The sequence below is a fragment of the Coloeus monedula genome (genome assembly GCF_965178545.1).
Source record: "Coloeus monedula genome assembly, chromosome: 33".
NCBI classification, from domain to species: domain Eukaryota; kingdom Metazoa; phylum Chordata; class Aves; order Passeriformes; family Corvidae; genus Coloeus; species Coloeus monedula.
This window is the reverse complement of record NC_138813.1, coordinates 3,115,700-3,137,954: the sequence shown is the minus strand read 5'-3', so window position 1 is coordinate 3,137,954 and position 22,255 is coordinate 3,115,700. Positions and strand designations below refer to the sequence as shown.

Sequence of the window (22,255 nt, the reverse complement as noted above, 5' to 3'; positions counted from 1 at the left end):
TCCCCTAAATCTGGGGTGGGGGAGGGGAGCAGTGACCCTCCCCCCGTGCCTCAGTTTCCCCCCCCGAGATATTTGGGGGGGCCAGGGGGGGGCTCTGAGGACCCCTCCCCCCTCAGGGACCCCCCCCTCAGGGACCTCCCCCTCCCCCCCCCTCCGGTTCTGACACCGGATCCCCCCCGGGAAACCGGATCCGACCTAAAAATACCGGGGGGGGGCGGGGCTGGGGGGAGGGGGAGGGGCGGGGGGGGCGGGGCTGGGGGAGCCCCCCCCGCCCCCGGCCTTGAATTGCCCTGACCCCCCCCCCAGGACCGACCCCTCCCCCAATTCCGACTCCCCCCCCCCCCCAGGACCGACCCCTCCCCCAATTCCGAACCCCCCCCCCCCCGTGAGGATTTTGGGGGCTCGGGGGGGGGTCCCAGTACCCCTCCCCCACCCCCCCAGTGGGGTTTGGGGGTGCAGGGGGTGCTCCCCACCCCCCTCCCAGTGCTCCCAGTAACCCTGGGGGGGTCCCGGTTTGGGGGGGGGGGGGTCCCGGTATTTGGGGAGGCCCCGATTTTGGGGGGGGTGTCTCTATTTTGGGGGGGTCCCGGTATTTTAAGGGGTCTCTATTTTGGGGGGATCCCTATTTAGGGGGGGTCCCGGTATTTTGGGGGGGGTCCCAGTATTTTAAGGGGTTCCTATTTTGGGGGGTCCCGCAATTTGGGGAGGTCCCGGTATTTGAGGGGAGGTCCCTATTTTGGGGGGGGGGGGTCCCGGTATTTAGGGGGAGGTCCCTGTTTAGGGGGGGCCTCTGTTTTGGGGGGTCCCGGTATTTTAAGGGGTCCCTATTTTGGGGGGGTCCCGGTATTTGGGGAGGTCCCGGTATTTTGGGGGGGGGTCCGATTTTGGGGGTGGGGTCCTGGTATTTGGGGGGGTGTCCCTATTTTAGGGGGGCTCCCGGTATTTTAAGGGGTCCCGGTTTTAGGGGGGGGGTCCCGGTATTTTAAGGGGTCCCTATTTTGGGGGGGGTCCCGGTATTTGAGGGGAGGTCCCGATTTTAGGGGGCGGTCCCTATTTTGGGGGGGGTCCCGGTATTTGGGGGCGGTCCCCCCGCCCACCCCGCGGCCCCGGGGGGCGGCAGGTGCCGCGTGTTCCCCCCCCAAAGGGACACCCGACACCGGGGGGCGGCTCCGGGGGTCCCCGAGGGTCTCCCGTGCACCGGGGGCTGCCCCGGCAGGGCCCGGCCCCCGCCCGGTTCGGGACCCCCCCGGAGCCCCCCGGGGCCGGACGGGCCGGGGGGGGCTCGGGGGGGATAAAAGCGCCCGTGGGGGTCCCGTTCCCACCGCTCCCCCCCCGCGCCCGGTACCGGCCCGACCCCGACCCGGCCCCGCCGAGCGACCCAGGTAACGTGGGGACCCCCGGGACACCCCCGGGACCCCCATCGGGACCCCCATCGGGACCGGGAGACCTCCGGGAGACCCTCGGGACACCCCCGGCACACCCCCGGGACCCCCATCGGGACCGGGAGACCCCCGGGAGACCCTCGGGACACCCCCGGGACCCCCCCCGGGACCCCCATCGGGACCGGGACCGGGACACCCCCGGGACACCCCCGGGACCCCCATCGGGACTGGGACACCCCCGGGACGCCTCCGGGACACCCCCGGGACCCCCCCCGGGACCCCCATCGGGACCGGGACCGGGACACCCCCGGGACACCCCCGGGACCCCCATCGGGACCCCCATCGGGACCGGGACACCCTCGGGACACCCCCGGGACACCCATCGGGACCGGGACACCCCCGGGACACCCCCGGGACACCCATCGGGACCGGGACACCCCCGGGACCCTCCCCGGGACCCCCATCGGGACCGGGACACCCCCGGGACACCCCCGGGACCCCCATCGGGACCGGGACACCTTCGGGAGATCCCCGGGAGACCCTCGGGACACCCCCGGGACCCCCTTAGGAGCGGTCCGGGACCCCCCTCGGGACATCCCAAGGACCCCCTTTGGGTTCGGGGTCCCCAACCGGGACCGGGACAGCCCCGAGCCCCCCCCAGACCCCAACCGGGACCGGGACAGCCCCGAGCCCCCCCCCAGACCCCAACCGGGACCGGGACAGCCCCGAGCCCCCCCCCCCAGACCCCAACCGGGACCGGGACAGCCCCGAGCCCCCCCAGACCCCAACCGGGACCGGGCCGTGCTTTGGGACGCCCCAAGGACCCCGTTTGGGACCGGGACCGGCCCAGGCGGGACCGGGACCCTCAGGAAGGGTCGGGACGCCCCCGGTGCCACCGGGACCGGGATCGGGATCAGGGTCGAGGTCGGGATCGGGACCGGGACCGGGACCGGGGTCGAGGTCGGGATCGGGACCGGGACCGGGGATCGGGATCGGGATCGGGATCGGGATCGGGTCAAGGACCCGACGGTGTCACGGGGATCCCCCCCCCCCCCCAAGCCCCCGGTCCCGATTCCCCCCCCTCCGGGCTATAAATAGCCCCGGTCCGAACAAGGACCGGACCGGGGAGGCCACGCCCACAGAGGCCACGCCCCTCGGGAGCCACGCCCCCTCGAGGCCACGCCCCGTGCCCGCGGTGTCCCCCCCGGCCGTGCCCTGTCCGCCCCGTGCCCCCCCCGTGCCCCCCCCCGGTCACGGCGCTGTCCCCGCAGTGTCCCCACACCCCCCGTGCCCCCCCGTGTCCCCGCAGTGCCCCCAGTGCCCCCCAGTGCCCCCCAGTGCCCCCCAGTGCCCCCAGTGCCCCCAGTGCCCCCCAGTGCCCCCAGTACCACCCAGTGCCCCCAGTACCACCCAGTGCCCCCAGTGCCCCCAGTGCCCCCAGTGCCCCCCAGTGCCCCCAGTGCCCCCAGTGCCCCCCAGTGCCCCCAGTGCCCCCAGTGCCAGCACCATGCCGTTCAGCAACACCCCCAGTGCCACTCCCGTGTCCCCCCAGTGCCACCAGTGCCCCCAGTGCCCCCCAGTGCCAGCACCATGCCGTTCAGCAGCACGCACAGTGCCACTCCCGTGTCCCCCCAGTGCCCCCAGTGCCCCCAGTGCCCCCCAGTACCACCCAGTGTCCCCCAGTGCCAGCACCATGCCGTTCAGCAACACCCCCAGTGCCACTCCCGTGTCCCCACAGTGCCACCAGTACCACCAGTGCCCCCAGTGCCAGCACCATGCCGTTCAGCAACACCCCCAGTGCCACTCCCGTGTCCCCACAGTGCCACCAGTACCACCCAGTGCCCCCAGTGCCAGCACCATGCCGTTCAGCAACACGCACAACAAGTACAAGCAGAAGTTCTCAGCCGAGGAGGAGTTCCCGGACCTGACCAAGCACAACAACCACATGGCCAAGGTGCTGACCCCCGCCCTGTACCAGCGGCTGCGCGACAAAGAGACCCCGAGCGGCTTCACCCTGGACGACGTCATCCAGACCGGCGTGGACAACCCCGGTGGGTGACCCGGGGGCAGCGGGGTGCCTGGGGGGGCACTGACCCATCTGTGGGGGCACTGACCCATCTGTGGGGTCAGGGGGTGCCTGGGGGGGCACTGACCCATCTGTGGGGTCAGGGGGTGTCTGTGGGGTCACTGATCCATCTGTGGGGTCAGGGGGTGTTTGTAGGGTCAGGGGTTCATCTGTGGGGTCACTGACCCATCTGTGGGGTCAGGGGGTGTCTGTGGGGTCACTGATCCATCTGTGGGGTCACTGATCCATCTGTGGGGTCAGGGGGTGTTTGTAGGGTCAGGGGTTCATCTGTGGGGTCACTGACCCATCTGTGGGGTCAGGGGGTGTCTGTGGGGTCACTGATCCATCTGTGGGGTCACTGATCCATCTGTGGGGTCAGGGGGTGTCTGTGGGGTCACTGATCCATCTGTGGGGTCACTGACCCATCTGTGGGGTCAGGGGGTGTCTGTGGGGTCACTGATCCATCTGTGGGGTCCGGGGGTGTTTGTAGGGTCACTGATCCATCTGTGGGGTCAGGGGGTGTTTGTAGGGTCAGGGGTTCATCTGTGGGGTCACTGATCCATCTGTGGGGTCAGGGGGTGTTTGTGGGGGCGGGCAGGTGTTTGTGGGGTCAGGAGTCTGTCCTTGGGGTCAGGGGTGGGTCCTGTACTGGTCCCAGTGCCCCATACCCAGCCCCATACTGGTCCCAGTGGCCCGTCCCAGTGCCATACTGGTCCCAGTGCCCCCAGGCCACCTGTTCATCATGACCGTGGGTCACTCCCCAGTCCCATACCCAGTGCCATACTGGTCCCAGTGCCCCATCCCAGTGCTATACCCAGTGCCATACCCAGTCCCATACTGGTCCCAGTGCCCCATCCCAGTGCCATCAGTGCCATACTGGTCCCAGTGCCCCATACCCAGTGCCATACTGGTCCCAGTCCCATACTGCTCCCATACTGGTCCCAGTGCCCCATACCCAGTGCCATACCCAGTCCCATACTGGTCCCAGTGCCATACCCAGTGGCCCGTCCCAGTGCCATACTGGTCTGTGCCCCCAGGCCACCCGTTCATCATGACCGTGGGTCACTCCCCAGTGCCCCATACCCAGCCCCATACTGGTCCCAGTGCCCCATCCCAGTACCATACCCAGTCCCATACTGGTCCCAGTGCCCCATACCCAGTGCCATACTGGTCCCAGTGCCCCGTCCCAGTGCCATACCCAGTCCCATACTGGTCCCAGTGCCCCATACCCAGTGCCATACTGGTCCCAGTGCCCCGTCCCAGTGCCATACTGGTCCGTGCCCCCAGGCCACCCGTTCATCATGACCGTGGGCTGCGTGGCCGGTGACGAGGAGTCCTACGAGGTGTTCAAGGAGCTCTTTGACCCCGTGATCCAGGACCGCCACGGTGGCTACAAGCCCACGGACAAGCACCGCACCGACCTCAACCACGAGAACCTCAAGGTGCCCGGGGACGGCTCCCAAAATTTGGGGGGGGGGGGGGGGGGGGTCCCAAAAATTCGGGAGGGGGTCCCCGAAATTTGGGGGGGGACTCAGGAGGGCGGGGAAGGGGCGACCCCGAGGTGTCCCCGGCAATGGGGGCGGCACCGTGGGAGCCCCAAAGGGGGGGAGCCTGAAATTTGGGGAGGGGGGAGGGGGGGGCCAGGGTGTTTTGGGGGGTCGCAGCACCCCCTGAGCGCCATTTTTGGGGTGCCAGGGTGGGGAGGACCTGGACCCCAAGTACGAGCTGAGCACGGGGGGTTTCAGAGGGGTTTTGGGGGGATTTTGGGGGTTTTGGGGGGTGTCAGTCCCGGGGGTTTCTTGGGGCGGTTTGGGGTTTTTTGGGGGGGATTTTTTTGGGGGGGGTTTTGGGGGTCCCAGCACCCCCTCAGCGCCATTTTTGGGGTGTCAGGGTGGGGAGGACCTGGACCCCAAGTACGAGCTGAGCACGGGGGTGTCTCAGAAGGGTTTTGGGGGGGTCTGTGTGGGGTTTGGGGGGATCCCAATCCCGGGGATTTATCAGGAGGGTTTGGGGTTTTTTGGGGGGGATTTTTTTGGGGGGGTTTTTGGGGGTCCCACCCAGCACCCCCTCAGCGCCATTTTTGGGGTGCCAGGGTGGGGAGGACCTGGACCCCAAGTACGAGCTGAGCACGGGGGTGTCTCAGAAGGGTTTTGGGGGGATTTGGGGGGTTTTTGTGGTCCCAGACCCTGGGGTTTCTCAGGACGGTTTGGGGTTTTTTTGGGGGGGTTTTTGGGGGTCCCAGCACCCCCTCAGTGCCATTTTTGGGGTGTCAGGGTGGGGAGGACCTGGACCCCAAGTACGTGCTGAGCAGCCGCGTCCGCACCGGCCGCAGCATCAAGGGCTACTCGCTGCCCCCCCACTGCAGCCGCGGCGAGCGCCGCGCCATCGAGAAGCTCTCGGTCACCGGTAGGGGCGGGGCCTGAGGGGGGCGTGGTCATAGGGGGGCGTGGTCAGATAGGCGTGGTTCGGTGGGCGTGGTCTGAGGGGGCGTGGTATGGCGGGGTGTGGCCAGAGGGGCGTGGTCTGGGACGTGGCACAATGGGCACAGCTCGAGGGGGCGTGGCCTGGGTGGGCGTGGTCTGGCGGGGCGTGGCTTGATGGGTGTGGTCAGATGGGCATGGTCTGGCATGGTCTGGTCAGATGGGCGTGGCCTGGGGCGTGGCATAATGGGCATGGTCCGAGGGGCATGGTCAGAGTGGGCGTGGCCTAATGGGCGTGGTCATAGTGGCGTGATCGGAATTGGGCGTGGCCTGGGTCTCAGTGGGCGTGGCTGTAAGAGCTGGGTGTGGTCACAAGGGGAGGGGTCAATGGGGTGGGGGCGTGGCCTGGAGGGGCGTGGTTCGTTGGGGAGGGGGCGGCAGCAAAGGGAGGGGTGGGCGTGGCCTGGGTGAGTTTGGGGGGAATTTGGGGTGAATTTGGGGTGAGTTTGGGGTGAATTTGGGGTGAATTTCGGGGTGAGTTTGGGGTGAATTTGGGCTGAATTTTGGGGTGAATTTGGGCTGAATTTCGGGGTGAGTTTGGGGTGACTTTGCGGTGAATTTCGGGGTGAGTTTGGGGTGAATTTGGGGTGAATTTGGGGTGAGTTTGGGGTGAATTTGGGCTGAATTTCGGGGTGAGTTTGGGGTGAATTTGGGCTGAATTTCGGGGTGAGTTTGGGCTGAATTTGGGGTGAATTTGGGCTGAATTTTGGGGTGAATTTGGGCTGAATTTCGGGGTGAGTTTGGGGTGACTTTGCGGTGAATTTCGGGGTGAATTTGGTGCTGACCACGTCCTGGGGCAGCCCTGAACAGCCTGGACGGGGAGTTCAAGGGCAAGTACTACCCGCTGAAGGCCATGACGGAGCAGGAGCAGCAGCAGCTCATCGATGACCATTTCCTGTTCGACAAACCCGTGTCCCCCCTGCTGCTGGCCTCGGGCATGGCCCGCGACTGGCCCGACGCCCGCGGCATCTGGTGGGCACCGGGGCTACCTGGGGGGCACCTGGGAGGGGAGCTGGGGGCACCCACGTGGCAGGGAACCCACCTGGGAGGGGAGAAAGGAGCACCCAGAGCCCCGAATCCCACCTGGAACCCACCTGGGATGGGAGAAAGGAGCACCCAGAGCCCCGAATCCCACCTGGACCCACCTGGGAGGGGAGAAAGGAGCACCCAGAGCCCCGAATCCCACCTGGAACCCACCTGGGATGGGAGAAAGGAGCACCCAGAGCCCCAAATCCCACCTGGAACCCACCTGGGATGGGAGAAAGGAGCACCCAGAGCCCCAAATCCCACCTGGGACCCACCTGGGATGGGAGAAAGGAGCACCCAGAGCCCCGAATCCCACCTGGAACCCACCTGGGAGGGGAGAAAGGAGCACCCAGAGCCCCAAATCCCACCTGGAACCCACCTGGGAGGGGAGAAAGGAGCACCCAGAGCCCCAAATCCCACCTGGGACCCACCTGGGACCCACCTGGGATGGGAGAAAGGAGCACCCAGAGCCCCGAATCCCACCTGGAACCCACCTGGGATGGGAGAAAGGAGCACCCAGAGCCCCAAATCCCACCTGGGACCCACCTGGGATGGGAGAAAGGAGCACCCAGAGCCCCGAATCCCACCTGGGACCCACCTGGGATGGGAGAAAGGAGCACCCAGAGCCCCAAATCCCACCTGGAACCCACCTGGGAGGGGAGAAAGGAGCACCCAGAGCCCCAAATCCCACCTGGGACCCACCTGGGATGGGAGAAAGGAGCACCCAGAGCCCCAAATCCCACCTGAGACCCACCTGGGAGGGGAAAAAGGAGCACCCAGAGCCCCGAATCCCACCTGGGACCCACCTGGGAGGGGAAAAAGGAGCACCCAGAGCCCCAAATCCCACCTGGGACTCACCTGGGAGGGGAGAAAGGAGCACCCAGAGCCCCAAATCCCACCTGGGACCCACCTGGGATGGGAGAAAGGAGCACCCAGAGCCCCAAATCCCACCTGGGACCCTCCCGCCAGCCCCGGTTCCTTTTTTGGGGTGGGGTGGGGCTGCACCGCAGAGGCTCTGGGGGTGCTGAGGGGTCTCCCCGGGGTCCCCCCGGGGTCCCCCCGGTGTCCCCCCCCCCAGGCACAACGACAACAAGACGTTCCTGGTGTGGGTGAACGAGGAGGATCATCTCCGCGTCATCTCCATGGAGAAGGGCGGCAACATGAAGGAGGTGTTCCGGCGCTTCTGCGTCGGCCTCAAGAAGGTCGGGGAGGGCTCCTGGGGGGTTTTGGGGGGGTCCTGGGGGGTCTTTGAGGGGTCCTGGGGACGTCAGGAGGGTTTGGGGTGCACGGAGGGTTTGGAGGTGGCGTCTCTGTGGGGATGGGAGGGAGGTGAGGGAGGTGTTTCGGGCCTCAAGGGGGTTCTGAGGGGTTTTGGGGGGGTCCTGGGGGGTCTTTGGAGGGTCCTGGGGGGTCTTTGGAGGGTCCTGGGGGTCTTTTTGGGGGTCTCAGAGGGTCCTGGGGGGGGGTTGGGGGCGTCAGAAGGGTTTGGGGTGCACGGAGGGTTTTGAGGGAGGTGTTCTGGGCCTCAAGAGGGGTTTTGGGGGGGTTCTGAGGGGTTTTGGGGGGGGTCCTGGGGGTCTTTGGGGGGATGTGAGGGGTTTTTTTAGGAAGATGGGGCTGGGAGGGTGTTGGGAAAAGGGGGAGCTTTGGGGACTTTGGGGGACTTGGGGACATTGGGGTGACTTTGGGGACATTGGGTGACTTTGGGGACAGGGAGAACTTTGGGGTCACTGGGTGACTTTGGGGACATTGGGGTGACTTTGGGGACATTGGGTGATTTTGGGGACATTGGGTGACTTTGGGGACATTGTGAGAGCTTTGGGGTCACTGGGTGCCTTTGGGGTCACTGAGGTGACTTTGGGGTGACCTTGGGGTCACCGTGGGAGCTTTGGGGTCACTGAGGTGCCTTTGGGGTCACTGGGGTGACTTTGGGGTGACCTTGGGGTCACCGTGAGAGCTTTGGGGTCACTGGGGTGACTTTGGGGTGACCTTGGGGTCACCGTGGGAGCTTTGGGGTCACTGAGGTGCCTTTGGGGTCACTGGGGTGACTTTGGGGTGACCTTGGGGTCACCGTGGGAGCTTTGGGGTCACTGGGGTGACTTTGGGGTCACCGTGAGAACTTCGGGGATGGTGTCACTCACCCCGTGGGTGCCGCGCCTGTGCCGGGTGTCCCCACCCCATGTCCCCACGCGTGTCCCCACCCGTGTCCTCACCCCGTGTCCCCACGCGTGTCCCCAGATCGAGGAGATCTTCAAGCAGGCCGGGCACCCGTTCATGTGGACGGAGCACCTGGGCTACATCCTCACCTGCCCGTCCAACCTGGGCACGGGGCTGCGCGGGGGCGTCCACGTGCGCCTGCAGCACCTGAGCCAGCACCCCAAGTTCGAGGAGATCCTCAAGCGCCTGCGGCTGCAGAAGCGCGGCACCGGTGGGTGGGGAGGGGGCACCCAGAGACCCCCGGAGTGATCGGGGTGGGGCACAGAGAGACCCAAAATGATCGCGGTGGGGAGGGGGGCACGGAGAGACCCAAAATGATCGGGGAGGGGGCACCCAGAGACCCCCGGCGTGATCGGGGTGGGGCACAGAGAGACCCAAAATGATCGCGGTGGGGAGGGGGGCACGGAGAGACCCAAAATGATCGGGGAGGGGGCACCCAGAGACCCCCGGCGTGATCGGGGTGGGGCACAGAGAGACCCAAAATGATCGGGGAGGGGGCACCCAGAGACCCCCGGAGTGATCGGGGTGGGGCACAGAGAGACCCAAAATGATCGCGGTGGGGAGGGGGGCACGGAGAGACCCAAAATGATCGGGGTGGGGGCACAGAGAGACCCAAAATGATCGGGGTGGGGAGGGGGCACCCAGAGACCCCCGGAGTGATCGGGGAGGGGCACAGAGAGACCCAAAATGATCGCGGTGGGGAGGGGACACCCAGAGACCCCCGGAGTGATCGGGGTGGGGCACAGAGAGACCCAAAATGATCGCGGTGGGGAGGGGGGCACGGAGAGACCCAAAATGATCGGGGTGGGGGCACAGAGAGACCCAAAATGATCGGGGTGGGGAGGGGGCACCCAGAGACCCCCGGAGTGATCGGGGAGGGGCACAGAGAGACCCAAAATGATCGCGGTGGGGAGGGGACACCCAGAGACCCCCGGAGTGATCGGGGTGGGGCACAGAGAGACCCAAAATGATCGCGGTGGGGAGGGGGGCACGGAGAGACCCAAAATGATCGGGGTGGGGCACAGAGAGACCCAAAATGATCGCGGTGGGGAGGGGGCACCCAGAGACCCCTGGAGTGATCGGGGAGGGGCACAGAGAGACCCAAAATGATCGCGGTGGGGAGGGGGGCACGGAGAGACCCCCGGAGTGATCGGGGAGGGGGGATTACAGCCCCAAAATGATCGGGGTGGGGCACAGAGAGACCCAAAATGATCGCGGTGGGGAGGGGGGCACGGAGAGACCCCCGGAGTGATCTGGGGGGGCACGGAGAGACCCAAAATGATCGCGGTGGGGAGGGGGCACCCAGAGACCCCCGGAGTGATCGGGGTGGGGGCAGTGACACCCCCAAATCCCCCTGGGAAACTGGCGGTCAGCGGGTCCTGTGGGGTGGACAGTGGGTGCTCCAGGGGTCCTGTGGGTGTCCGTGGGTGCCCCTGGGTGTCCGTGGGTGTCCGTGGGTCACTGACCCCCTGCCCCCTTTGCCCCCCTGCCCAGGCGGGGTGGACACGGCCGCGGTGGGGCTGTGTGGGGTGGACAGTGGGTACCCCAGGGGTCCTGTGGGTGTCCGTGGGTGCCCGTGGGTCACTGACCCCCTGCCCCCTTTGCCCCCCTGGCCAGGCGGGGTGGACACGGCCGCGGTGGGCGCCGTGTTCGACATCTCCAACGCGGACCGCCTGGGCTTCTCGGAGGTGGAGCAGGTGCAGATGGTGGTGGACGGCGTCAAGCTCATGGTGGAGATGGAGAAGAAGCTCGAGCAGAAGCAGCCCATCGACGACATGATCCCGGCCCAGAAATAGGGACCCCCCCGAGCCCCCCCGGCCCGGCCTCAATAAACGCTGCTGGTCCCCCCCAGTGCCGTGCTGGTCCCGTGGCTGGGACTGCGGGAGGGGGGGGGACAGGAATTTCTGGGGTCCCCAGCAAAGCCAGGGGGGGACCCTCGAACCCTCCAAGACCCCCTGGGAACTTTGGGGAGCCCCAAAAATCTCCCCTGAGCCTCCCCCCAAATCCCATTTCCCCCCCCCCCAAATCCCATCTTTTCCCCAAATCCCATTGATTTTTCCCCAAATCCCATCTTTTTCCCCCCAAATCCCATTTTTTCCCTAAATCCCATCTTTTCCCCAAATCCGATTGATTTTTCCCCAAATCCCATCTTTTTCCCCCACAAATCCCATCTTTTCCCCCCAAATCCCATCTTTTTTTCTCCCTCCAAATCCCATTTTCCCCCCCCAAATCCCACTTGACCCCCCCCAAATCCCATTTCTTTCCCCAAATCCCATCTTTTCCCCAAATCCCATCTTTTCCCCCAAAATCCCATTGATTTTTCCCCAAATCCCATTTTTCCCCCCAAATCCCATCTTTTTCCCCTCCAAATCCCATTTTCCCCCCCAAATCCCATCTCTTTTCCCCAAATCCCATCTTTTTTCTCCCCCCAAATCCCATTTTTTCCCTAAATCCCATTTTTTCCCCCCAAATCCCATCTTTCCCCCCCAAACCCCCCCCCACTTTGCCCTCCCAAACCCCCACTTAGGGGGTCCCCAGAGCAGGGGGGAGGGGGGCTCAGGAATTGGGGGGGGGGTCCGGGGATTCGGGGGGGGTTGGGGGTGGTTCCAATCTTCCCTTTATTCCAACAAATCCCTGGAATGCAGAAAATCCCCCCCAAATCATTCCCGAACCCCAAAATCCCCCAAAATCCCCCAAAAGGGGCGTGGGGAACCCCAAAAGTGCTGGGACCCCCCCCCCCCCAAATCTGCCTGGGGGGCGCTGGGTGCTCAATCCGAGGGGGGGAGGGGGGAAAAGCCCCAAACTGGGGAGGTTTTGGGGTTTTTTGGGGAGGTTTTGGGATTTTTGGGGGGTTTTTTTGGGGGGTTTTGGGGTTTTTTTGGGGGGACTTCTGGGGTTTTTTGGGGGTGGGGATTCCCACTCGCCCTCCCCCAAATTTGGGGCCGTTTTTGGGGTTTTTTGGGGGTGGGGATTCCCACTCACCCTCCCCCAAATTTGGGGCCGTTTTTGGGGTTTTTTGGGGGTGGGGATTCCCACTCGCCCTCCCCCAAATTTGGGGCCTCTTTTGGGGAGCTTTTGGGGTTTTTGGGGGACTTTTGGGGTTTTTTGGGGGGGCTTTTGGGGTTTTTTTTGGGGGGCTTTTGGGGAACTTCTGGGTTTTTTTGAGGGGGGGGCTTTTGGGGTTTTTGGGGGGGCTTTTGGGGTTTTTGGGGAACTTCTGGGTTTTTTTGGGGGGGGGGCTTTTGGGGTTTTTGGGGGTGGGGATTCCTGCTCGCCCTCCCCCAAATTCCCTTTTTTTTTCCCTACAAAAATCAATAAAAATCACCGGGGGGGAGAGGGGCAGAGCACGGATCATTCTGGGGGGGGGGTCGGGGGGTGTTTTTGGGGGGGTCTCAGGCAGGGTAGGGGTCCTTCATGAGGCACTCGCGGTCCTCGTGGCTCGCGGCTCCGGCTCCCGGTGGTCGCGGCTTCCTCCGGCAGCGGCGGAGCCCGAGGCTGAGCCCCGAGGCCAGCGCGGCCCCCGCGGCCAGCAGCCCCCCCAGAACCGGCCCTGGGGGGCACAGAACGGGGGACACCCCGGGATGGGGTCAGGGACACCCCGGGATGGGGTCAGGGACAGCCCAGGGGGGGTCAGGGACACCCCGGGATGGGGTCAGGGACAGCCCGGGATGGGGTCGGGGACACCCCGGGATGGGGTCAGGGACAGCCCCGGGGGGGGTCAGGGACAGCCCCGGGATGGGGTCAGGGACACCCCGGGATGGGGTCAGGGACAGCCCGGGATGGGGGTCGGGGACACCCCCGGGATGGGGTCAGGGACACCCCGGGATGGGGTCAGGGACACCCCGGGATGGGGTCAGGGACAGCCCCGGGGGGGGTCAGGGACAGCCCCGGGATGGGGTCAGGGACACCCCGGGATGGGGTCAGGGACAGCCCCGGGATGGGGTCAGGGACACCCCGGGATGGGGTCAGGGACACCCCGGGGGGGGTTGGGGACACCCCGGGATGGGGTCAGGGACACCCCGGGATGGGGTCAGGGACAGCCGGGGACACCCCCGGGATGGGGTCGGGGACACCCCGGGATGGGGTCAGGGACACCCCGGGATGGGGGTCAGGGACACCCCGGGATGGGGTCAGGGACAGCCCGGGATGGGGTCGGGGACAGCCCCGGGATGGGGTCGGGGACAGCCCCGGGATGGGGTCAGGGACAGCCCAGGGGGGGTCAGGGACAGCCCCGGGATGGGGTCAGGGACACCCCGGGATGGGGTCAGGGACACCCCGGGATGGGGTCAGGGACACCCCGGGATGGGGTCAGGGACAGTCGGGGACACCCCGGGATGGGGTCAGGGACAGCCCCGGGATGGGGTCAGGGACACCCCGGGGGGGGTTGGGGACAGCCGGGGACACCCCCGGGATGGGGTCAGGGACAGCCCGGGATGGGGTCAGGGACAGCCCGGGATGGGGTCAGGGACAGCCCCGGGATGGGGTCAGGGACACCCCGGGATGGGGTCAGGGACAGCCCGGGATGGGGTCAGGGACAGCCCGGGATGGGGTCAGGGACACCCCGGGATGGGGTCAGGGACAGCCCGGGATGGGGTCAGGGACAGCCCGGGATGGGGTCAGGGACAGCCCCGGGATGGGGTCAGGGACACCCCGGGATGGGGTCAGGGACAGCCCGGGGGGGGTTGGGGGAAAGGGGGAAAAGGGAGAGGACAATGGGGGGGGGGGCACTGGGGAAGCATTTGGGGCACTGGGAGGCACTGGGAGGGGTTGGGGGACACTGGGGGACACTGGGAAGCAGTGGGAGGCACTGGGGGACAGTGGGAGGCACTGGGGGGCACTGGGGGGCACTGGGAAGCACTGGGAGGCACTGGGGGACAGTGGGAGGCACTGGGAAGCACTGGGGGGCACTGGGGGACACTGGGAGGCACTGGGGGCACTGGGGGACACTGGGAGGCACTGGGGGCACTGGGAGGCACTGGGAGGGGTTGGGGGACACTGGGAGGGCACTGGGAGGGCACTGGGAGGGGTTGGGGGACACTGGGAGGGCACTGGGAGGCACTGGGAAGCACTGGGAGGCACTGGGAGGCACTGGGAGGGGTTGGGGGCACTGGGAGGCACTGGGGGGCACTGGGAGGGCACTGGGAGGGGTTGGGGGCACTGGGAGGCACTGGGGGACACTGGGAGGCACTGGGAGGGCACTGGGAGGGGTTGGGGGCACTGGGAGGCACTGGGGGACACTGGGAGGCACTGGGAGGGCACTGGGGGGCACTGGGGGACACTGGGAGGCACTGGGAGGGCACTGGGAGGGGTTGGGGGCACTGGGAGGCACTGGGGGACACTGGGAGGGGTTGGGGGCACTGGGAGGCACTGGGGGACAAGGGGGAGGACACTGGGGGGATACTGGGAAGGACTGGGAGGATATTTGGGGGCATTTGGGGGGGCACTGGGGGTAACTGGGAGTAACTGGGAGGGACTGGGAGGCGCTGGAATTCACCTTTGGATGAGAAGAATCTCCGGAATTCTGCGCCGGGATCATCTGGGGGGAGGGGGAAGGAATTTTTGGGAATTAGGGGGGAATTTTTGGGGAATTTTGGGAATTTGGGGGTGGGAATTTTGGGAATTTGGGGGTGGGAATTTTGGGGGGGATTTTGGGGTGGGATTTTGGGAATTTGGGGGCATTTTTTGGGAATTTTGGGGTGGGATTTTTGGGAATTTTGGGGGGGATTTTTTGGGAATTTTGGGGGTGGATTTTTGGGAATTTTGGGGTGGATTTTTGGGGAATTTGGGGGTGGGATTTTGGGGAATTTGGGGGTGGGATTTTTGGGGATTTTGGGGGTGGGATTTTTGGGAATTTGGGGGTGGGATTTTTGGGGAATTTGGGGGTGGGATTTTTGGGAATTTTGGGGTGGGATTTTTGGGAATTTTGGGGTGGGATTTTTGGGAATTTGGGGGTGGGATTTTTGGGGATTTTGGGGGGGATTTTTGGGGAATTTTGGGGGGGATTTTTGGGAATTTGGGGGTGGATTTTTGGGAATTTGGGGGTGGGATTTTTGGGGAATTTGGGGGTGGATTTTTGGGAATTTGGGGGCATTTTTTGGGAATTTGGGGGTGGGATTTTTGGGAATTTGGGGGTGGGATTTTTGGGGATTTTGGGGGTGGGATTTTTGGGGAATTTGGGGGTGGGATTTTTGGGGATTTTGGGGGTGGGATTTTTGAGGAAGTTGGGGCGGATTTTTTGGGGAATTTTGGGGGCGACATTTGGGGAATTTTGGGGGCGATTCGTGGGGATTTGGGGGGTGGGATTTTTTTGGGGGCGGAATTTCGGGGGGGCGTTTTTTGGGGCGGATCGTCGGGAATTGGGGGCAGATTTTTTGGGGGGGCATTTCAGGAGGAAGAACAAAGATTTTTGGGGCCACATCGGGGTGGGATTTTTTTGGACCATTCCCTGCCGGATTTTTGAGCATTTCAGAGCGGGGCTTTCACAGAATTTTGAACGGGGAAATTTCGGGGCGGGGGGTTTTTTTTTGGGGGTTGTTTTTTTTTGGTTTTTTCCCGGAATTTCGCGGGGGGATTTTTTTTTTTTTTTTTGGTGGGGGGAGCGGATTTTGGGGAGTTTTTTGGGGAGGCACCTGGGGGTGGCCGGCAGCGGCGCAGGCACTCCTGCTCGTCGCGGTGGTTGTTGGCGTTGCCGCGGCAGCCGCCGTAGGTGAATTCCCGGCACGAGCGCTCGGCCGGGACGTAAAACCAGCGGGGGAAGGCGGCGCGGCACGGCCCCGGCACCGGGGGGCCCGAGCAGCGCTCTGGGGAGGGGGCACGAGGGGGTCGGGGGGGGTCCCGTGCCCTCCAAACCCCTCCAAAATCCGGAATTTCCCGCTAAATCGGCGCCCGAAAATGTTAAAAATGGAAATTTCCCGCTAAATCGGCGCCCGAAAATGTTAAAAATTGAATTTTCCCCGCTAAATCGGCGCCCGAAAATGTTAAAAATTGAATTTTCCCCGCTAAATCGGCACCCGAAAATGTTAAAAATTGAATTTTCCCCGCTAAATCGGCGCCCGAAAATGTTAAAAATTGAATTTTCCCCGCTAAATCGGCGCCCGAAAATGTTAAAAATTGAAATTTCCCGCTAAATCGGCGCCCGAAAATGTTAAAAATTGAATTTTCCCGCTAAATCGGCGCCCGAAAATGTTAAAAATTGAATTTTCCCGCTAAATCGGCGCCCGAAAATGTTAAAAATTGAATTTTCCCCGCTAAATCGGCGCCCGAAAATGTCGAAATCTGAAATTTCCCGCTAAATCTGCGCCCGAAAATGTTAAAAATTGAATTTTCCCCGCTAAATCGGCGCCCGAAAATGTTAAAAATTGAATTTTCCCGCTAAATCGGCTCCCGAAAATGTCGAAATCTGAAATTTCCCGCTAAATCTGTGCCCAAAAATGACAAAATCCACATTTTCCTGCTAAATCGGCGCCCCGAAAATGTTAAAAATTGAATTTTCCCGCTAAATCTGTGCCCAAAAATGACAAAATCCACATTTTCCTGCTAAATCTGCGCCCGAAAATGTTAAAAATTGAATTTTCCCGCTAAATCGGCGCCCAAAAATGTCGAAATCTGAAATTTCCCGCTAAATCGGCGCCCGAAAATGTTAAAAATTGAATTTTCCCGCTAAATCGGCGCCCGAAAATGTCGAAATCTGAAATTTCCCGCTAAATCGGCGCCCCGAAAATGTTAAAAATTGAATTTTCCCGCTAAATCGGCGCCCGAAAATGTTAAAAATTGAATTTTCCCGCTAAATCGGCGCCCGAAAATGTCGAAATCTGAAATTTCCCGCTAAATCTGTGCCCAAAAATGACAAAATCCACATTTTCCTGCTAAATCTGCGCCCGAAAATGTTAAAAATTGAATTTTCCTGCTAAATCGGCGCCCCAAAATGTTAAAAATTGAATTTTCCCCGCTAAATCGGCGCCCAAAAATGTCGAAATCTGAAATTTCCCGCTAAATCGGCGCCCGAAAATGTTAAAAATTGAATTTCCCCGCTAAATCGGCGCCCGAAAATGTTGAAATCTGAAATTTCCCGCTAAATCGGCGCCCGAAAATGTTAAAAATTGAATTTTCCCGCTAAATCGGCACCCGAAAATGTTAAAAATTGAATTTTCCCCGCTAAATCGGCGCCCGAAAATGTCGAAATCTGAAATTTCCCGCTTAATCTGTGCCCAAAAATGACAAAATCCACATTTTCCTGCTAAATCTGCGCCCCGAAAATGTTAAAAATTGAATTTTCCCGCTAAATCGGCGCCCGAAAATGTTAAAAATTGAAATTTCCCGCTAAATCGGCGCCCGAAAATGTCGAAATCTGAAATTTCCCGCTAAATCTGTGCCCAAAAATGACAAAATCCACATTTTCCTGCTAAATCTGCGCCCCGAAAATGTTAAAAATTTAATTTTCCCCCTAAATCGGCGCCCAAAAATGTCGAAATCTGAAATTTCCCGCTAAATCGGCGCCCGAAAATGTCGAAATCTGAAATTTCCCGCTAAATCTGTGCCCAAAAATGACAAAATCCACATTTTCCTGCTAAATCTGCGCCCGAAAATGTTAAAAATTGAATTTTCCCCCTAAATCGGCGCCCAAAAATGTCGAAATCTGAAATTTCCCGCTAAATCTGTGCCCAAAAATGACAAAATCCACATTTTCCTGCTAAATCGGCGCCCGAAAATGTTAAAAATTGAATTTTCCCCGCTAAATCGGCGCCCGAAAATGTCGAAATCTGAAATTTCCCGCTAAATCTGCGCCCCGAAAATGTTAAAAATTGAAATTTCCCGCTAAATCTACGCTAAAAAAACAATGAAATTCGAAATTTCCTGCTAAATCTGTGCCCCGAAAATGTCAAAATCTGAAATTTCCCGCTAAATCTGAGCCCAAGAATGTCAAAATTTGAAATTTCCCGCTAAATCTGCGCTCAAAAATGATGAAATCTGAAATTTCCCGCTAAATCTGCGCCCAAAAATGTCAAAATTTGGAATTTTCCTGCTAAATCTGTGCCCAAAAATGTTAAAATTTGAAATTTGCCGCTAAATCTGCACCCCAAAATGTTGAAATTTGGAATTTCCCGCTAAATCTGCACCCAAAAATGTCAGAATTCGAAATTTCCCGCTAAATCTGCGCTCAAAAATGACAAAATCTGAATTTTCCTGCTAAATCTGCACCCTGAAATGTCAAAATTTGAAATTTCCCGCTAAATCTGTGCCCAAAAATGACAAAAATCCGGAATTTCCCACTAAATCTGCGCCCGAAAATGTCAAAATCTGAAATTTCCCGCTAAATCTGCACCCTGAAATGTTGAAATTTGAAATTTCCCACTAAATCTGCCCCCAAACGCCTCCAAAATTCAGGAATTCCCACTAAATCGGCCCCAGAGCCCCCCAAATTCCCGAGGGAAATCCGGAGTTACCTGCAAAGGTGGAGTTGGTGGCGGCGGGGCTGGAGGGAGCTGGGGAAAAACGGGAAAAATGGGAAAAATGAGGAAAAAATGGGGGGAAATTGGAAAAATGGGGGGAAATGGGGGAAAAATGGGAAAAAATGGGGAAAAAATGGGAAAAAATGGGGGAAAGATGGGGGAAAAATGGGGGGAAAATGGGGGGAAAATGGGGGGAAATGGGGAAAATGGGGAAAAAATGGGAGGAAACGGGGAAAAAATGGGGGGAAATGGGGAAAAATGGGGGGAAATGGGGAAAATGGGGAAAAAATGGGGAGAAATGGGGGGAAAATGGGGAAAAAGTGGGAGAAAATGGGGAAAATGGAGAAAAAATGGGAGGAAATGGGGAAAATGGGGGAAAATGGGGGGGAAATGGGGGAAAATGGGGGAAAATGGGGGGAAATGGGGAAAAAATGGGGAAAATGGGGGGAAATGGGGAAAAAATGGGGAAAACCGGGGGGGAATGGGGAAATGATGAGGGAAACCAGGAAAAAATGGGGGAAAAACAGGGGAAAATGGGGAAAAATGGGGGGAAAATGGGGGGAAACGGGGGAAAATGGGGAAAAAACGGGGGGAAATGGGGAAAATGGGGAAAAAATGGGGGGAAATGGGGGAAAAATGGAGGATACGGGAAAAAATGGGGGAGAATTGGGAAAAGCGGGGGGAAATAGGGGGGAAACAGGGGGGAAATGGGGGAAAACGGGGAAAAAACGGGGCAAAACCGGGGGAAAACGGGAAAAAAATGGGGAAACCAAGGAAAAGACGGGGGGAAATGGGGGGAAAACGGGGAAAAGACGGGGGAAACCGGGAAAAAAAAGCGGGGAAAACGGGGGAAAACCCAGGGCAAAGGGCACCGACCGAGGGTCGGCATCCAAAAACCACCACGCGGCCCCCAAACCACGGCCCAAAAAAGCCCCAAATGACGCCGTTTGCGGCCCCTCCCCGCGCCCGCCGCTGCTCCCGGTGCCTCCCCGGTGGCCCGGCCGCCCTCCCGGTGGCGGCCCCGCTCTCACCGGGCCCCGGGGCCGGCCCGCAGCTGGCCCGGCACTCCCGCTCGCTGCCGAAGTTGTTCCCGTTGCCGCCGCAGCCGCCGAACACGAAACGCTCGCAGCTCCCGGAGGAGGCGTTGAAAAACCAGCGCGGGATGGAGGCGCGGCAGCGGCCGGTGAGCGCCGGTAACCGGCAGCGGGCTGGGGAGGGACCCGTTAGAGACCCCAAAAACAGCCCAAATCCACCCCAAATCGCACCCTGGGCCGGTGAGCGCCGGTAACCGGCAGCGGGCTGCGGAGGGACCCGTTAGAGACCCCAAAAACAGCCCAAAAAAACCCAAATCCCACCCCGGACCCGGGAGCGCCGGTAACCGGCAGCGGGCTGGGGAAGGACCCGTTAGAGACCCCAAAAACAGCCCAAATCCACCCCAAATCGCACCCTGGGCCGGTGAGCGCCGGTAACCGGCAGCGGGCTGGGGAGGGACCCGTTAGAGACCCCAAAAACAGCCCAAAAAACCCCAAATCCCACCCTGGGCCGGTCAGCGCCGGTAACCGGCAGCGGGCTGGGGAGGGACCCGTTAGAGACCCCAAAAACAGCCCAAAAAAACCCAAATCCCACCCCGGACCCGGGAGCGCCGGTAACCGGCAGCGGGCTGGGGAGGGACCCGTTAGAGACCCCAAAAAAACCCCAAAAAAACCCAAATCCTACCCCGGACCCGGGAGCGCCGGTAACCGGCAGCGGGCTGCGGAGGGACCCGTTAGAGACCCCAAAAACACCCCAAAACCACCCAAATCGCACCCCGGACCCGGTGAGCGCCGGTAACCGGCAGCGGGCTGGGGAGGGACCCGTTAGAGACCCCAAAAACAGCCCAAATCCACCCCAAATCGCACCCTGGGCCGGTGAGCGCCGGTAACCGGCAGCGGGCTGCGGAGGGACCCGTTAGAGACCCCAAAAACACCCCAAAACCACCCAAATCGCACCCCGGACCCGGTGAGCGCCGGTAACCGGCAGCGGGCTGGGGAGGGACCCGTTAGAGACCCCAAAAAAAACCCAAAAAAACCCAAATCCTACCCCGGACCCGGGAGCGCCGGTAACCGGCAGCGGGCTGCGGAGGGACCCGTTAGAGACCCCAAAAACACCCCAAAACCACCCAAATCGCACCCCGGACCCGGTGAGCGCCGGTAACCGGCAGCGGGCTGGGGAGGGACCCGTTAGAGACCCCAAAAACAGCCCAAAAAAACCCCAAATCGCACCCCGGACCCGGGAGCGCCGGTAACCGGCAGCGGGCTGGGGAAGGAGCCGTTAGAGACCCCAAAAACAGCCCAAATTCACCCCAAATCCCACCCTGGGCCGGTGAGCGCCGGTAACCGGCAGCGGGCTGGGGAGGGACCCGTTAGAGACCCCAAAAACAGCCCAAAAAAACCCAAATCCCACCCTGGGCCGGTGAGCGCCGGTAACCGGCAGCGGTTTGGGGAGGGACCCGTTAGCGACCCCAAAAACGCCCAAATCCACCCCAAATCCCACCCCGGCCCCCCGGTAACCGGCACCGCTCTGCGGGAGGGACCCGTTAGCGACCCCCGGGACCGGTTCGGGGGCACCGGACCCCCCAAATCCCCCCCAAAACCCCCGGGACCGGCCCGGGACCGCTCGGGGTGGGGGGTGGGGACGGACCCGTTACTGACCCCCCGAATCTGCCCCGGGACCCCCAAAACTGCCCTGGGACCCCCCAAATCTGCCCCGGGACCCCCAAAACTGCCCTGGGACCCCCCGAATCTGCCCCGGGACCCCCCAAATCTGCCCCGGGACCCCCAAAACTGCCCCGGGCCCCCCCGAATCTGCCCCGGAACCCCCCGAATCTGCGCCCCGCCCCCATCCCCGGGGTCCCCCCGAGCCCCCCGAGCCCCCCGGTACCGGCGAGGGCGGCGGGGCCGGGCTGGGGGGGGTCCTGCCCGAGGCCCCCCGGGACCCCCAGGAGCAGCAGCAGCAGCGGGAGGAGCCGCCCCGCCGCCATCGCAGGTGTGCGCCCGTGACGTCACACAGGTGCGCCGCTGGCCACGCCCCTCCCGGGGGTCACGCCCACTCTCCTGTTGACCACGCCCCACTCCCCCCAGTGGCCACGCCCCCTCTCCATGTGGCCACGTCCACTCTCCATATGACCACACCCACTCTCCTGTTGGCCACGCCCCACTCCCCCAGTGGCCACGCCCACTCCCCAGTGGCCACGCCCACCCCGGAACCGGCCCCGAGCGCGGGAGGGGGATGGGGGGGAGCGGGTAGCGCCCCCTCGCGGCTGAACCCCGCCCGTCCCTAGGCCACGCCCCCCTCGGGGAAAAGCCCCGCCCCTTCATTTGCATGTGAGGCGGGAAAGGCGCCGGGATGGCGGGGGGGGGGGGACTGAGGGATTTTGGGGGGCTCTGGGGAAATAAGGGGGGGGTCGGGGGTCTGGTGGGGTCGTGGGGGGCTCTGGGGGCTTAAGGGGGCTCTGGGGTCTCGTGGGGGGCTCTGGGGGTTTATGGGAGCTCTTGGGGGGCTCTTGTGGGGCTCGTGGGGGCTCTGGGGGCTTAAGGAGAGCTCTTGGGGGGCTCTGGGGACTTTGGGGGAGCTCTTGGGGGGCTCTGGGGGTTTATG

At 62.3% G+C, this 22,255-nt stretch overlaps 2 protein-coding genes across 3 annotated transcripts; one reads left to right on the top strand and one right to left on the bottom strand.

The window, feature by feature from the left end:
* The first annotated feature begins 1,231 nt into the window (after window positions 1-1,231).
* On the top strand, window positions 1,232-11,021 carry LOC309583888 (creatine kinase M-type). Of its 2 annotated transcripts, XM_082299754.1 has the most exons (9): window positions 1,279-1,382; window positions 3,121-3,128; window positions 3,212-3,433; window positions 4,735-4,889; window positions 5,721-5,853; window positions 6,728-6,899; window positions 8,032-8,155; window positions 9,192-9,381; window positions 10,788-11,021. In XM_082299754.1, the coding sequence occupies exons 3-9, from the start codon at window positions 3,241-3,243 to the stop codon at window positions 10,964-10,966; spliced, it is 1,146 nt and encodes a 381-aa protein (XP_082155880.1). In that variant the 5' UTR covers window positions 1,279-1,382; window positions 3,121-3,128; window positions 3,212-3,240; the 3' UTR covers window positions 10,967-11,021. The 2 variants fall into 2 exon arrangements, with proteins under 2 accessions (XP_082155881.1, XP_082155880.1); XM_082299755.1 differs by lacking the exon at window positions 3,121-3,128 and having other exon boundaries at window positions 1,232-1,382; window positions 3,203-3,433.
* A 1,541-nt stretch (window positions 11,022-12,562) lies between these two features.
* On the bottom strand, window positions 12,563-21,638 carry LOC309583851 (BPTI/Kunitz domain-containing protein-like; the record flags this gene model as incomplete). Its single annotated transcript, XM_082299678.1, has 5 exons — window positions 12,563-12,720; window positions 15,797-15,970; window positions 18,614-18,652; window positions 19,651-19,827; window positions 21,539-21,638. 5 exons carry the CDS (start codon window positions 21,636-21,638, stop codon window positions 12,563-12,565), a joined length of 648 nt encoding a protein of 215 aa, XP_082155804.1.
* Window positions 21,639-22,255: the final 617 nt, after the last annotated feature.

What these genes read in the sequence shown, in the direction of transcription:
- LOC309583888 (XM_082299755.1), top strand. Translation starts at nt 3,241, where the DNA reads ATGCCGTTCAGCAACACGCACAACAAGTACAAGCAGAAGTTCTCAGCC. An exon ending in CGAGAAGCTCTCGGTCACCG is followed by an intron (nt 5,854 to 6,727) that starts GTAGGGGCGGGG and finishes GTCCTGGGGCAG; the next exon opens with CCCTGAACAGCCTGGACGGG. An exon ending in GCTGCAGAAGCGCGGCACCG is followed by an intron (nt 9,382 to 10,787) that starts GTGGGTGGGGAG and finishes CCCCCTGGCCAG; the next exon opens with GCGGGGTGGACACGGCCGCG.